The sequence below is a fragment of the Saimiri boliviensis genome, chromosome 2 (genome assembly GCF_048565385.1).
Source record: "Saimiri boliviensis isolate mSaiBol1 chromosome 2, mSaiBol1.pri, whole genome shotgun sequence".
NCBI classification, from domain to species: domain Eukaryota; kingdom Metazoa; phylum Chordata; class Mammalia; order Primates; family Cebidae; genus Saimiri; species Saimiri boliviensis.
Window position 1 is genome coordinate 10,898,042 of NC_133450.1, and position 17,185 is coordinate 10,915,226.

The window sequence follows — 17,185 nt, forward strand, 5'->3', positions numbered from 1 at the left end:
TAATTAACCTATAATTTGCCACAAATTTCTCATTTCACTATGAAGGTTAATTAGCTTGTTGCTAGACAGACCCACGGTTGGAGTCTATTCAGTATATAGGTTACAGAACCGTATAACCCATACATTACATAATACTCTATTACTGTCATTATTCCATTAAATACTTAAATAGTGGTGAAAAAGGAGAGAGAAACAGTGTAAAAATCCGACTCACTATCTAGAACATATATAAAAACAGTATGTTCAAAAAGTACATTAATATATATCCAGGGGTTAGTAGTGAACCTCAAGTTATCATATCCTTCTAGCTCTGCAACCAAGTAGAACACTCTATGTAGAATGTTTCTTATTCACTAAAAAAATGAGGCCCAAGTAATTAATTATAAAATATTTGAGCCTAATACAAAAACCAGCTTTTCTTTCAGATGTGAAGCCCTAAACAGATATCCAGAATTCAAAATACATAGAATGAAAAGACATTAACTAGAAACATGTTTCTAGCATAAATACGTCAAGAGGAGAGTATTCCATATGCAATATGGTTATGTGCTTAATCACTGAAATGAAGTCTGTATTCTTACTCAAATAAATCATTGTAGAAACCAGCACCTAGGATTATCCTGAAGACACTGACCAACAAAACAATTCCAAATAATTAAAAATACAGCACCAAACCCCCAGTATCCAAATATATACAGATATTGAGCAAATACTACAGATGAATCCCCCTCCACCTCCCATTTAAAAAAAAAAAAAAAAAAAAAAGGATCGCTTGTCAAAGCTTGAGAAAGTGCAGTTTTATTTGACATTTCAATAAGTGGAACACAGCATTACAAATCCATCTAACTTTACTGAAACAATTATTGAAATTCGTACCTTCAGGCCATGTATGTTCCGTTCCCCAGGAGGCTTGCAGGCTGAAACAGTAATTGACTAAATTGTAGAACACATCAGGGCCATTTACAAATTTGTTCAAAATGAATCGTTTAAAAAGAAATGAGGGTGACACCAAAATTAGCAGAGAGAAATGATTGAAAAGTGGCTCCCAAGACCCAAAGTGGGAATTACGAACCAGGGTTTTAACTTGCAGGAGTGAGCATTTATAAATGCAAAGAGCTTTCTGACACCACCTCATATAAATTCCAATTTCTGCTTAAAACATATAAAAATCAAGTTAACTGAGCTAAAATGATTAGATTCCTTTCATAATTCAAATTTCTGCAATCTGTCCTCATTCTATTACATTGTATATCTGCTATCACTTAAACTACTTTGAAAAGAGCTAAGGGTTTTTCTTTGCAGGGCAGTGGTGGGTGGCGGTGATGAGAAAAGGATCTTTTAATGCCAGAAAGATTGCTAGGGATTCTAAGATGGAACATTGTAGTGTGAATACTATCTTGCATAGCCATTAGCAGTCAAATGTATTAAAATATAGATATATAACTAATTTTATTATATTTCTTACAAATCTTGACACGTGCTAATATTTAGTTCTAGAGATAGAGCAGTGCCAGAAAAAGAGAATATTAATTTCCTGACACCATCTTGAGTTACAGGTTAGTACTTTTCCAGTTCAGCAAATGCTTCTTCAACAAATGTTAAAAATACGAAAGCCTACTGCCCATGTTACAGACGCTTCTATTTGAAAACTATAGTGCCCTACAAATTGCATATTAAGGGGTCATCAATTTTGATTGATTGTTTGGGGAAAGATTAATTTGATTTTTTTGTTGTTGTTGTTCCTCTCTCAGATGTACATGTGGTTTTTGTTTCTCACAACAAGAAACAGAGATGTTTAATAATAAGATGTGGGTAATGGCCAGGCACAGTGGCTCACATCTGTAATCCCAGCACTTTGGGAAGCAGATCACGAGGTCAAGAGATCGAGATCATCTTGGCCAACATGGTCAAACCCTGTCTCTACTAAAAATACAAAAAATTAGCTGGGTGTGGTAGCGTGTGCCTGTAATCCCAGCTACTCGTGAGGGTGAGGCAAGAGAATTGTTTGTACTGGGGAGGCAGAGGTTACGGTGAGCCAAGATGGTGCCACTATACACTCCAGCCTGGTGACAGAGCAAGACCCCATCCCAAAAACAAACAACAAAAAAAGTGGGTAATAATTATAAAACGCATCAGTTGTTTTCATTTTGTCTATTTCAATTATACTCAAATTTATTATGTTATTTTTCCTAGAAAATATGTCAAAACCGTAACAAAGTGTTTTTACTTACCTTTCTAAAATGCACTAAAATTAAGACTCAAAATCTTCTTTCCTTAAAATGGAAATTAACTTTTTGAACCAACTATAGTCTCATGAGTTTGATGCCTGGTCCTTGAGGGACCATCAATACTTCATAAGACAACACTTCAAAATATTTCCACTGAAGTAAGCAGTGCATTCATAAATTTCATGTAAACACGATGCCTAACCAAGGAATCAGAGACAAGCATCGACTCTTATCTCTAAACTTAACATCTGCCTCACTCCTCAATTGACTTCTCAAACTTGTATAGCTGGAGACACAAACCACAATCAAAAAACCCAGTAACCTCATATTTCCTAAAGTTATCAGGTCAGGAATTACTATAAAGCTAGTAAATGTTTGTATTTATTAATATTTAATATATATTTTAACAATGAAGAGGATTTTGCTATGACCTAGGAGTTACTATCCAAGGCAATTGTGCTATTTGGAATGAGGAGAACATGTTATCAGATCAGTATTATGGTCAGGCACAGTGGCTCATACCTGTAATCCCAGCACTTGGAGAGGCAGAGGTGGGAGGATTGTTTGAGCTCCACCAGCCTGGGCAACATAGTGATACCTTGTCTCTATTCACACCAGCCTGGGTAACACAGTGATCCTTGTTTGACACCAGCCTGGGCAACATAGTGATACTCTTTCTCTATTAAAAAACAAAAAATTGGCCGGGGGTGGTGGTTCACACCTGTAATCCCAGCACTTTGTGAGGCAGGCGGATCACGAGGTCAGGAGTTTGAGACTAGCCTGGTCAATATAGTAAAACACTGTCTCTACTAAAAAAATAATAATAATAATAATATAAAAATTAGCCAGGCATGGTGGCACGCACCTGTAATCTCAGCTACTCAGGAGGCTGAGGCAGGAGAATTGCTTGAACCTGGGAGGCAGAGGTTGCAGTGAGCCGAGATTGTGCCACTACATTACAGCCTGGTGACAGAGTGAGACTTCATCTCAAAATAAATAAATAAATTAATTAATTAATTAATTAATTAATTAATTTTGCCCAGTATGGTACCACATGTCTGTAGTCCCAGCTGCTCAAGAGCTAAAGCAGGAGAACTGCTTCAGCCTGGGGAGATAAAGACTGCAGTGAGCCACACACCGCACTCCACTCTGGGTGACAGAGTAAGACTCTGTCTCCAAATAAAAAAGGAAAAAGAATCATTTTCTCCTATCCTTCCTACTTGTTCAGTCTAAAGATTCTTTTTAACATCAGGTCTAACCATAGATTTTAAAGTCTGAGTGCATCTAACCAACTAGGTAGACACAGGAAATATACCCAGTATGCCTACATGTTGATTTTGTAAATTTGCATAATTTCACTTATCTATATATGATAAAAGGTACATTCGATGTAGACAGGTAGCAAACTGCAAAAGACTACCAAAAGCTAAAAACAATTATACCATAGCATATAAAAAAACACAGAACTAAAAAGTCTCATATTCTGAAATATTTCAATTTGGCTTATAAAGACTATATTTAACAATTTATTGCAGCCCAGTGGGTTTTATGCTAAGACTACATATGACACTGACATATCATATATTTTCCTCTTTTAAAGTATCCTCTCCCCATAATACACTATTTTCCCCACACCAAAACAAGCCCTCCAAACTACCCCCATGCACATTCTAATTATATTTTAATATATATGCCTTTCCATTTTAATCACATTATAATTTAAATGAAATTCTTATTTAAAGGCATAGCATCCACTTATAAGTTATGAGACTTCGAAGTTACTTAACCTCCCTTAACCTCAATATTCTCATCCACAAATTGGAAACAATAATACCTAATACCAGAACTATCGAAGGGATTACGAATGATGAGGTATAAAGCAATATCAATGCCTTAACAGAGCACACATCTAAAAATGGTTGTGATTATCATGGGAAGAAGCAAAATGGCATGAACAGTGAGAATGACAGGACTGCTCACAAAATGAAAGAAAACAAACAAAATTTGAAAGAATTTGGATGAAGATAACGAAAAAATTTTTTAGAGAAAAATGAAGACCCACAACATTGGAAGTATGTTTCTTTTCTTTTCTTTTTTTTTTGTTTTTGAGACAGAGTTTTGCTCTTGTTGGCCAGGCTGGGGTACAATGGCATGATCTCGGCTCACCACAACTTCCACCTCCCGATTCTCCTGCTTCAGCCTCCCAAGTAGCTGGGATTACAGGCATGCACCACCATATCCAGCTAATTTTTTTATGTTTTTAGTAGAGATGGGGTTTCTCCATGTTGGTCAGGGTGGTCTCAAACTCCCGACCTCAGGTAATCTGCCCACCTCGGCCTCCCAAAGTGCTGGGATTACAGGTGTGAGCCACCGTGCCCGGCCATTTCTTTTCTTTTTTTGAGAGAGGGTATTGCTCTGTCACTCAGTACAGTGGCAAGAACATGGCTCACTGTAGCTTCAACCTCTTGGGCTCAAGCCATCCTCCCACCTCAGCCCACCAAGTAGCTGGGACAACAGGTGTGCACCACCACATTTGAGTAATTTTTGTATTTTTTGGTAGAGACAGGGTTTTGACATGTTACCCAGGCTGGTCTCAAACTCTTGAGTTCAAGCAATCCGCCTGCCTCAGCTTCCCAAAGTGCTGGGATTACAGGCATGAGCCACTGTGGCCTGCCTGGAAGAATATTTCTCCAGGATACTGCAAATAGGGTTTGCTATGGCAGAGCTATAATGTCCGTATAGAAATTAATGGAAATCTTCAGTTTGTAAAATGCTATTCCTTGTGAAGAAACAATTTTGAAACTTAACCAAATTCTCCAGTCACTGCAAACATTAAGAAATAATCTACATCCTAATCTTTAGGCATAATCTACATCCTAATCTTTAGGCCTAATATATGAAAATAGCAACATTTCTTTCTTTTTTCTGTATTGGTATATATACAGAACAATCTACATCCTACAGATTAGGATTGTATTGGATTTTTTGTATTGGTACTTACACAAAATAATCTACATTCTAATCTTTAGGCCTAATACATGAAAATAGCAACATTCCTTTCTTTTTTTGTGTGTTGGTGCTTATTCTTCAAATACAACAGAAGTGGATTAATCATAATCCTTGTTTTGGACTATCACTGGCCTTAAATAGCCCAATCGTACTTACTCAGCACTTTAATAACTTATTAGTAATATACTAAACACTCCCGATTCTACTGCTCACATGTATGCTAGAAGAGCAGTTTATTATTCTTGAACCCAGATCTTCTTGTGGGTTGGCCAAGCCAGCTGCCTTTGGAGACTTTTTCAGTGCAAATAGGAGCCTACTGGTTAATTGAGCCATTCAAACTTCAGAGAGTTACAGGTAATGAAAGTCTAGAATGTTTAATTGGAAAACTCATACCATGATTATTTGTACAGTATCAGTTAACGGAGGTAAGTTTAACTTTTAATTATTTCAATTAAGTTATTTCTAGAAGGGTTACTTAGAGAATTTCCTTATCTGTTCCATTAGTTAGAAAACATGGATTCCAAGTGGGGCAATGTATAACGGGTGAAAGACTTAATGGTTTATATAATTAAACTGTTCTTTTTCACCATTATTCAAATTTTGAGGGAACGTTTATACATGGTTGAACAATCATATCTGATATAAGGATAGTACTGCCAAACCAAAAAGGGAAAAATAAAATTATCTGACCGAGGGAGTCACTGAAACTTACTCTCATCAGCTCACATTTTTGGAGATTGAAATTTCTGTTTATGAAGAATTTCAATTATTTAGAAAATACTGCCCCTCAAAAACAAACACCAAGCGTTGCACCAAAATTTCTCTCCTAACACCACAGTAAATCTTAGCTTCTGTACTAGTTGAAAGCTTTCTCCTCAATAGCAGCTTTGGCCACCATCATGAGCCACAATTTATAAATATCCAGAATTAAAGTCATTCATTTGCCTTGGTTTACAAACCATGTGGACCCTGAAGAGTTCTTTAAGCTAATGTAAATATGTGCTTCAAAAACAAAAAAACAATCTAGTTAGTTTAATTTACTCTAGTAAATTAGATATTTTATCTGCCATAACTATAATATAGCCCGCAATCCCCACGATAATGAATACTTGTTTTGTTTTTCGAATTAAGAGCTAAACATCACGTTATGTGCATTTAAACCTTTGGAAAACATAACTGTTGATGAAACAGTTTACTGAAATAATCATTGTTGATTAGAATTTGCTCAACATTACCTCTTGGAAATATCTGCAGAGGCTCTATTAACTGTCCATTTACTTGCTGTTCCATTACTGTGGAATAATACTGCAAAGAGATTATAGAAAGAGATTACTCAGTAATGTATGAATACTGGAACAGACACTTATGGGTTGTTTAATTCACAGTACTTCTGTAAATTGCTGGTATATACGTATCAGCCTTGAGAATACTTTTCCCCTACCGGCACATCAAAATGACTATAGTGAATATTTATGATTAAAAGTCCAGCATGTTAGCCTTCACCCCGGCATTTATCTTTAAAAGTGTTAAGATTTTATATTAGTATTTAAGAAATATTTGAAAATGATATATATTTAAACAACACATAAAGTATTTTAATAGAATTTCCCTAATTGCCTCTTGTTCTTTTTCCCTGGATTTTGCAAAGCAAAACATCTTCACATCTGGCTTGGATCTACATGCCAGTTAATCAAACATTATTCACAGTTGTGTATAAAATGCACAGATAATGGGAATCTAAATCACAGAGACTGTGGAAACAAAAAACAAGATATGACCCATCCAGAGATGACAGGATTAACCTGATAACAGGTAGCCTAGTTTCAAACACACATACCTTTTATGCTTTAGCCTTATAAACACTTTAGTACAGATCAAATTGCACTGTAAAATTCTGCATACAAAAAATAAAGTTCTAAGTGAAAAAGCTTTCACACTCCTTAGTAAACACAAACTATTCAGTAGGTTGTACAGTGGTCTGATTCCCACTTTTTTCAATACGCTAATTGGTGAGCATATATATCCACCTAATCTGGAGATGTCTTCTTCGCTCTACATCTTATAATGTCTGACAAACAACAAAGTGATGCTCACGGTAGAAAAATATCCGCAATGAAAATTGCTGATTTTATGTTCTGAGGGGCTGTCAAAGAGCAGAACATCCTTTTTATTCTCGCTGTTTTTATATTAAAAACATGTGCATATTATTTAAATACTGTATGTTTAGGAAATACCTCCTTGATTACCATTGTTTGCTGACATTCTTTAAGAGTTTCTTTCTTTTAGAAGATATCACATCTATCTTCCTGTTGCTTGTATGTACATTACAGTTATTACAAGAGCAAGGGGATTTTTTTTTCTCTTGAAAATAAAGGGGAGCTATAAAATTCTACATCATTTTGGGAATCACAAGTTAATACATCTAAGGCTGTTTGCACTTATAACAAAGTGAAGGTGGATGTTGGCTAGCTATGGGCTGATAGAAGTGTACCCAGCTCTCCAAAGGCTTTCAAACTGGAAAGAAAAGTGATTCTACAGACATAAAAAACTTATATACATACAGCATAAACCTGTGCAACACACTCCCTGGAATACATACTAAGGCAAATGTCTTTCACGAGTTCTGTTCCTTAAAACCATAGAAATACAGCACTCGCCATTACTCAAACAGTGATGACAAGTAAATGAAATATCAATCATGTAGGCTGTCAACCTTTTGGGACAGCAATAACTGTTAACAAGTAGTCTGGAAAAATTGTCCGAAAATGGCTTGTCTTCGGCACACAAGTATTTGAGGTTTCCATGGAAAATTAAGATGCCAGTGGCTATTTGGAACATTGCTCAGGTATTCTTTTTAATGGGAAATTTGCCGGTTATTGATCCACAGCATGTACTCCCTTGCTTCTGGAAGGCTGCAAGCAACTTTCCAATCAGTGGCTGTCAAAAAAATTACTGCCTTTTTGTACTGATACAAGACAACAGCAGTGGTGGTGTTCTCCTATAGTTAATGCTTTTCTTTAATTAACTGCTATGTACAATAGGCTAGAAATTTCAGTTACTACTTTGCCATTGACCTAGAAATCAAGACAAATAAAATATCCTTATGCTTTATCTAACAAGTTAATTATAGAGATGTCTAAAACTGGTGCTTGGGGTCAAGTTGGAAAACAAATAACCTCAAATGTAAAGGGTCAGAACAGGTGCAATGCATTTTTTTCCCACTATAAAATCTTGCATGCATGAAATTGACCTGTTTTCCAGCTTTATTTATTTACCTCACAGAATAAATAAATAAAAATGGGTTTCCTTTCATTTTTGGTCTGTGCCAAATCAACTCGCAAACTATGTATACCTTTATAACCACAGTGAGAATTTTTAAGCCATTTATAAACATCTCTTTGTACTACGATTAACATAGTCACAGTAATGATATTAAGTATGCCACTTAACAGTTTCTCTAAAGCAAGTAGTTAGGTTGTGTTTTTTGTTTTTTATATTTCCTCTAAATCCAACTATATTTTCTCCTGCTGAACTACTGTGTTTGATCTGTGTCTGTATTAGTGGAGAAGCCTATGTTCCACATAGCGAAGTAATTCACCAACAAGGACATACTGTAAAGGGAGGTAATCGAGTCCACAATGTGGGCCCCTACACAACTGACCCCTGAGGAGCAGGCCACCAACAAGGCACTAGGCCTAGAAGCTCAGGCTACTGCTTACAGAGCATTCCCGATGGAACAAGGATAAAATGCAGGGTCATGTATGGTACCTCTTGGCACAGAGCAGTCCTGACCGGCCACTAGGTCCCTGCTGCCCAGTGAGATGAGCAAGGCACATGGAAGACTCAGAGGGCTCAAACCCAGGAGCTTCATCACTAGCCATCATATCCCAGCATGTGACCTCTGTGATGAAATGCTCACTGTGCCTCACTTTACTCATGTGTAAAATCTTGATTTTAGAAATGACCTCATAGCTATCCTCTGGACCTACCCAGGGAAAACGGAGAAGACAGTAACTAATAAACTGCAAAGCAAATTGGGTTTTATTTTCTTTTTTTGTTTTGTTTTGTTTTTAAAAAGACAAGAGTCTTGCTCTGTAGCCCAGGTTGGAGTGCAGTGGCACGATCGTGACTCACTGCAACCTACACCTCCCAGGTTTAAGTGATGCTCCTGCCTCAGCCTCCCAAGTAGCTGGGATTATAGGCGCCCACCGCCACACCCAGCTAAGTTTTGTATTTTTAGTTGAGATGGGGTTTCACCATGTTGGCTAGGCTGGTCTCGAACTCCTTACATCAGGTGATCCACCTGTCTCAGCCTCCCAAAGTGCTGGGATTACAGGTGTAAGCCATCATGCCTAGCCTGCAAATTGTTTTTAGATCTGGATCTATCAGTGTCATTTCTATATACTCTTCCTTTAAAGGGATTATCTCCAATTTTGTTCCAAATAGTGACAAAATAAGCAATAATGACCAAAACCAAAACAAGAGGAAAAAAACAAAGAAACAAACAGCAACCAAAAAAACCCCTAAACCCTGTACACCAAGACACTGAACATAATAGCTTGGACCAAAATATAACAAAGTAATCTTCATAACATGACTTAAAGTTATCCAAATAACTTCACCTTCACCTCTATAATCCTATCCTGGCATTTATTAAACCTAATACAAAGCTCTGCACAGAGTAGGTGTTTGATAAATATTTACTGATTGAAATGGGGTTGAATTCTGAGTCTGCCACTCATTAACTTACATAGCCTTCAGGAAGTCATTTAACTTTATTAAATGTTAGTTTACTCAAAATGAGGAATATTTACCCTAATACATAGGGTTACTGTGAGGTTCAAAAATTAAACTGCAGCAAAAGAATTAGTGAAGGCACTTGGTAAATCATAATGCATTAGCAGTCAAGAAATTTAAAAGTACACCTTGTAACACTGAAACAATATTAAACACACTTCCTACCTTAGAAGTATTCCAGCACTTAAAAGTGCAGAAATAATTATATAGAGTACAAAATATTATGTTCAAACTTAATACGTCAGCAGCAGTTATAAAACGTGTTTTCTCCTGCTATCCCTTGCATAATCCGTTACAGGCAGTTACTGCAGCGATGATCGATAAGCTAACTGGGTAAAAGATTAATCAGTTTTGCAATTGCTAATGGAATCTCCAGTACCAGATTCAGATTAGTTTCAGAGTCCCTCTGAGCTGTTCTTCAAAATTCTTAAGCCATTTTAATAAGGATGTGACAAAGTTTAGCATAGTTACCAAAAATCTAATTAATTTGAAACAGAGGGCGAGATTCAACAAGGGGATAACAAGTACAATTTTTTGCTTTGTTTTGTTTGCAAGTTTACTACAGTGTTCATATTTGTTATAAATCTAATTCTAATGCTAATGGCACAATTCAATCAATAATTACATTTTTTTCTGCATGGAAATCTGCCATATAAAAAACTTGCGTTCCAAAACAGCACAGTTTAAGTTTACAAGGCACAATTCTCTATTAAGAAAGAAAGATGACCAGGTGCGGTGGCTCACACCTGTAATCCCAGCACTTTGGAAGGCTAAGGCAGGCAGATCACCTGAGGTCAGAAGTTCAAACTAGCCTGGCCAATATGGTGAAACCCTGTCTCTACTAAAAAATACAAAAATTAACTGGGTGTGGTGGCAGGCGCCCATAATCCCAGCTACTCAGGAGGTTAAGGCAGGAGAATCGCTTGAATTCAGGAGGTGGAGGTTGCAGTGAGCCGAAATTGTACCACTGCACTCCAGCCTGGGCAACAATAGCAAAACTAGGAAAGGAAAGGAAAGGAAAGGAAGGGAAGGGAAAGGAAAGGAAGAAAGAGGAAGGAGGGAGGGAGGAAGAGAAGGAAGGAAGGAGGGAAGGAGGGAGGGAGGGAGGGAAAATCCCAGGCATGGTGGCTCTTATCTGTAACGCCAGCACTTTGGAAAGCCAAGGCAGGTGGATCACCTGAGGTCAGGATTTCAAGACCAGCCTGGCCAACATGGTGAAACCCTGTCTCTACGAAAAATACAAAATTTAGCTGGGCATGGTAGTGCAAGATCGAGTCACTACACTCCAGCCTAGGCAATACAGCAAACCTCAAAAAAAAAAAAAAGAAAAGAAAAGAAAAAAGAAAAAAAAGAAAAAAGAAAGAAATGAAAAAGAAAGAGGGAAAGAGAAAAAGAGACAGAGAACTTACCATCACTTATTGGATATCTGTGTGTGTTAGGCTTAGTACTACATACCTATGTTTACTCATTTAGCTTCTTACAATCCTACCCTACTCTGGAAGTATCATCATCTCTACTTAACCGATGAAGCAAATGGTTTATCAGTAAACAAAAAAATTACTCCTTTCATTCTAGGCCATGCCATACACTGCAGGCATGGCCTAGAATGAAAGGAGTGCAAAATGTATATACAAAATGTACAAAATGTATATTTATTGCTTATAAGTTAAGAGGCAGATTATCTCATATTTCTCAAAACATTGGTAGACTGCTGAGCTGGTGGAGAGCTATGGCTTCGCTCACACCCTATGCAGGTTAAGTTATGTCCTCTGATCTTTCAGAGGCTGGCAAAGACATCTGCGCTGATGGGTGACCTCTGGCTCTTTGTTTGGCAACCCCCCTGGTTTTCCTACTTCTCCAACCACTCCACTCAGTTTCCTATAAGTGGTTATCTCCCCACCTCTCCTTTAAATGCGGCATTTCCCCCACTGTTTCTCATCAACCTTCTCATTTTATACTCTCCTTGAGTTACTTCAGCCACTTCAAAGGTTTCAATTACCAGAGGAATCACTGAGACTAATTAGGAGCTGATAAATCACAAATCTCTATTTCCAGCCCTGATTTCTCTCCTAGGTTCTGAAACATTCCCAGCTGGTTGTCCAGAGCCTCCTCCAATGCAAAAGGTCCAAAACCGAATTCCTCTCCTAGCCCCTCTCAGACCCTAGACCTGTCTTCTGCTGCCTGGGTTTACTGTCTCAGGAAATACTATCACTATATCCCAAACCACATATCTAGAAGTGATCCAAACCATCTCTCTTTTCTTCCCCATATTCAATCACATTTTATTTATTTATTTATTTATTTATTTATTTATTTATTTATTTATTTAGAGATAGAGTAGTGCTCTGTCACCCAGGCTGGAGTGCAATGGTGCAATCCTGGCTCACTACAACTTCTGCCTCCTGGGTTCAAGTGATTCTCCTGCCTCAGCCTCCCAAGTAGCTGAGATTACAGGCACCAACCACCATCCTTGGCTAATTTTTATATTTTTAGTAGAGATGGGGCTTCACCATGTTGGCCAGGCTGGTCTCAAACTCCTGACCTCACATGATCCACCCACCTAAGACTCCCAAAGTGCCAGGATTACAGGCATGAGCCACCATGCCTGGCCTACTAAATTTTATTAACTTGACATCCTCTCCACTTCTCAAGTCTGTTAACTTTTCATCAGTCCTGTGACCACCAATGTCTTTCACAGAGAACAGACCCCCCATGCTTCAGAAATTCTCTACCCCAACCCACTCTTGAGAGATACTGTTATCAGAAAGGGGTCCTGACGCATATCCCAAGAGGGTACTTGGATCTTGTGGAAGAAAGAATTTCGAATGAGTCTACAGAGTAAAGTGAAAGCAAGTTTATTAAGAAACAAAAGGGGCCGGACATGTGCCTCACACTTGTAATCCCAGCACTTTGGGAGGCTGAGGCAGGCAGATCACGAGCTCAGGAGTTCAAGACCAGCCTGTCCAATTATGGTGAAACCCCATTTCTACTAAAAGATACAAAAATTAGCCAGGCGTGGTGGCACACGCCTGGAGTCCCAGCCACTTGCGAGGCTGAGGCAGGAGAAAGGCTTGAACCCAGGAGGCAAGGGTTGCAGTGAGCCAAGATGGTGCCACTGCACACCAGCCTGGGCAACGGAGTAAGACTCTGTCCCCACTCACCCCCCAAAAAAGAGAGAGAACTTAAAGGAATAAAAGTATGGCTCCACCAGTAAACCCAGTCAGAGCTGGGTTTTCCCAAAAAGTAAGAGGAGGAACACACTCACCTCAGGTACAACGCTTGTTTATATATAAGATAACAAAGCAAAAAACCGTATGGAGGAGATGTGCTGTACTACAAGGGCTCATGATACAGGATTGTTCATCTTTGTGTAACTACTATCTTCCACAAGAATCTATATTATCTTTAAAGCAAAACTTACACTTTTTTTTTGAGATGGAGTTTTGCTCTTGTTACCCAGGCTGGAATGCAATGGCGCCATTCTGGCTCACTGCAATCTCTGCCTCCCAGGTTCAAGCGATTCTCCTGCCTCAGCCTCCTGAGCAGCTGGGATTAAGGATTGCACTACCCCACCCAGCTAATTTTGTATTTTCAGTAGAGACGGGGGTTTTTCTCCATGTTAGTCAGGCTGGTCTCACTCTCCCGACCTCAGGTGATCTGTCCTCCTCAACCTCCCAAAGTGCTGGGATTACAGACCCGAGACACCAGGCCTGGCCAAAACCTAATCTTAAATTTAGAATGCTTTTGTTCTTAAGATACCAGGACATCAGGACATTTCCTGGATCTGTTAAGTCCTGAGTCTGTTTGGCAAACGCTATTAACCTGGTCCCTTAACTGTAAACATCCTGTGACTAAGAATGCCTAACTTCCTGGGGCTATAGCACAGCAGGTCTCAGCCTTATTTTACCCAGCGCCTATTCAAGATGGAGTCTGACATGGTTTAAATTTGTGTCCCCGCCTAAATGTCCTGTCGAATTGGAGGAGGGGTCTGGTGAGAGGTGACTGGATCCTGGGGGTGGATTTTCCCCTTGCTGTTCTCATGATAGTGAGTGAATTCTCACGAGAGATGATGGTTTAAGTGTGGCAGTTCCCCCCAGCTCTCTCTCCTGCCACCCTGTGAAGAAGGTACTTGCTTCCCCTTTGTCTTCTGCCATGATGGTAAGTTTCCTGAGGCCTCCCCAGCCATGCAGAGCTATGAGTCAATTAAACCTCTTTTCTTTATAAATTATGCAGTCAAATAGTTCTTTATAGCAGTGTCGTCAAAGGCATTTGAATCAGAACACCTCCATCTTGAGTGAAGGCTAGGAAAAACGAGGCTAGGACTTGCTGGGCTGCATTCCCAGGAAGTTAGGTATTCCTACGCTCTAGATGTTTATGATTAAGGGCAGACTGATAACATTTGCTAAACACACTCAGATTCAGGAATGTCCTGATATCCTGATAGCTTGAGAAGAGAAGAACCCTTAATTTTGCTTTAAAGGTAATAATATTGATTCTTGCAAAATATATTAAGAAAATTAATCCTGGCCGGGCACGGTGGCTCACACCTGTAATTCCAGCACTTTGGGAGGCCAAGGCGGGTGGATCGTGAGGTCAAGAGATCGAGACCATCCTGGTCAACATGGTGAAACCCCGTCTCTACTAAAAATACAAAAACTTAGCTGGGCATGGTGGCATGTGTCTGTAATCCCAGCTACTCAGGAGGCTGTGGCAGAATTGCCTGAACCCAGGAGGTGGAGGTTGCGGTGAGCAGAGACCACGCCATTGCACTCCAGCCTGGGTAACAAGAGCAAAAACTTCGTCTCAAAAAAATAAAGAAATAAAAAATATAAATAAAGAAATAAACAAAAGGAAATTAATCCTTTGTCACAAACCCTGTAGCAGAGCACATCTCCCCATGATCCTTTTTTATCCTATATATAAACAAACATCTGGTGGGTGTGTTCCTCCTCTTACTTTCTGCGACACCCTACTCTGTCTAATGGAGTAAGTAGCTATTCTTTCACCACTTTACTTTCTCGCTTTCACTTTGCACTGTGGACTCACCCTGAATTCTTTCTTGCACAATATCCAAGAACCCTCTCTTGGGGTCTGGATCAGGACCCCTTTCTGATAACAGTATGAAAACTGACTAATACAGTCACTATGACTCAAATGCCTCTGACAATATGACACATGATCATGACACTTCCCTGTTCCCTCAAGCTAAGGCCCTCCATGGTCTAACCCACTTTCCTCCCAGCCTCATCTCCTACTCTCTCCTCCGTCACTGTCCATACAGACTGAATCACAGTCAGCTCCTCCTGATTTACCAGGTGTTCTTTAAACATACTGTTCTTTCTGCCCCAAACATCCTTCCTAGTCCCCTCATCCTAACTTACTCCACCTCTTCAGGAAGCCTTCTTGGTCCCCAAAGCTAGATTAAGCACTTCTTGTGCTCACAGAGCACCTAATGCTTAGGTGTATTATATCATTTATCACTCTGCTTGGTAATTATAAGCTTTTCTTTTTTTTCCCACATTGAACTCTGTTTCCTTTTTTGTTAATCTCCCTGACTGGACCATGAGCTCCTGGAGGGCATGAACTGCACGCTCACTGCACCCCCGCCACCTTGCATAGCACTTGGCCAGAGAACTGCTATTCAATAAACATTTGCTGCATGAAAAACTGGTTGGATGAATGAGGAAGCAAACTACCAAAGGAGTGATCTCAGGCCCCAGCTCTCTATTGACTAGCTGTGTGACCTCAAGAATGGCACATTATTGTTTGTGCCTCGGTATCCTCTGCTATAAAAATAGGGAAAAATCCTGCCCTGTTCGTCTTGTAAAGATGTTAAGATCAAAATTAAAGGAGCTGGTGTATGAGAAAACTTCTTAAAAAGTACTTTAAAAAAAAAGTCTTGAAATAGGAAACAGTACCTTGACTCTCTCATAAGCAAGAGTACCTAGAAGAAAAATGTTCGTTAACAATAGGGTGACACAGAAACCACCAAATAAGACCACTCAGATATCTGGACAAGGTACAGAGGTAGAATTTAACTAACTGGTTTACTGAGATTGAGTCAGTATCATTTCTGTCCCCTCAATTACTATAGTACTATAAATAATAAAGTAAATGGGTATTGTGGGGAACATTGTTTCTCTTTTGGAAGCTCAAGAAGGGCAGGAACCATGCCTTGTATATTCTGTTTTCTCTTATACCAAAGGTATTAACCTGGGATCTATATGGGCTTTAGGAGATCCTTGAAGCTGGTAAAATGCTGCATTATGTGAATTTTCCGAGGGAAAAAAAAAAAAAAAAACAACTTCCGAAAGGTTTTCAGAAAGGACTATGCCTTCAAAAACCTGAGAAATCACTGCTATATAGTGCCTAGCACATTACAGACGCTGCGCAAATCTTTCCAGGAAGAATCTAGAGAGGAACTGATATAGACATAGTAACGACTCTCATTGGTCATACCTTCTAACTTACTCAGCAGCAAGTCTCACGTACAGAGGAAATATCAGGCCTATTTATTATTCTTCCATACATTTATAATAGGACAGTTTCCTAAATCTCTCCTTAGTATGCCTAACAGACAACATGATAGGTACAGTATTTTACTTATAAGGAATACTCATGTTGTTTTTTCACACTAATGATAAAATTTTCCAATTTCTGTTTTGTCAATACTGCAAGCATACACCATTATATGTAGCTCGGTCAGTAATTACAGCAATAATCAATAAACTAACCAACTATTTGCCATCCATAGTTAATTTATTAGTTTTCCCAGTGAAGAACCCAACAATCCTAACTCTGTCAAATGGCTACAAATTATAACCCTACTCAGATGTGTCATTAGTTACACCTTCTTTCAATTATTTCTCCTACTTTACATTAAGATGCTTTTCCTTTAGGATGCTGACCTCTCACAAGGCACACAACTGCCCCAGTGGTCAAAAATAACATATGAAGCCAATCTGTTTTGAATATCAAATTAATAGCCACAGTTACTCACCTGGCTTCAGGCCCTGACTCCCTAATAACTCATTGCCCCTGCCATGAGGAGACTACAATGTATACAAGTTCTTCCTTAAAAGACTGGACTGAGGGTCCACATATGGTCACGGATTGATTACATGATGAGAAAGAAAATCACAATATGAAGA

The 17,185-nt window shown here is 38.8% G+C and overlaps 1 protein-coding gene across 4 annotated transcripts in view; it reads right to left on the minus strand.

Annotated features, from left to right (window-relative positions):
• The window catches only part of MAP2K5 (mitogen-activated protein kinase kinase 5), a 273,895-nt gene that overhangs the window by 228,612 nt on the left and 28,098 nt on the right, over positions 1 to 17,185 (minus strand). For all 4 annotated transcript variants that reach the window (XM_003929695.4, XM_003929694.4, XM_074392748.1 and 1 more), the window contains exons 4-5: positions 6,473 to 6,542; positions 877 to 917 (exon numbers count right to left, since the gene is read on the minus strand). In XM_003929695.4, the coding sequence (XP_003929744.1) occupies positions 877 to 917; positions 6,473 to 6,542 (111 nt within the window). The remainder of the gene's footprint in view (positions 1 to 876; positions 918 to 6,472; positions 6,543 to 17,185) is intronic.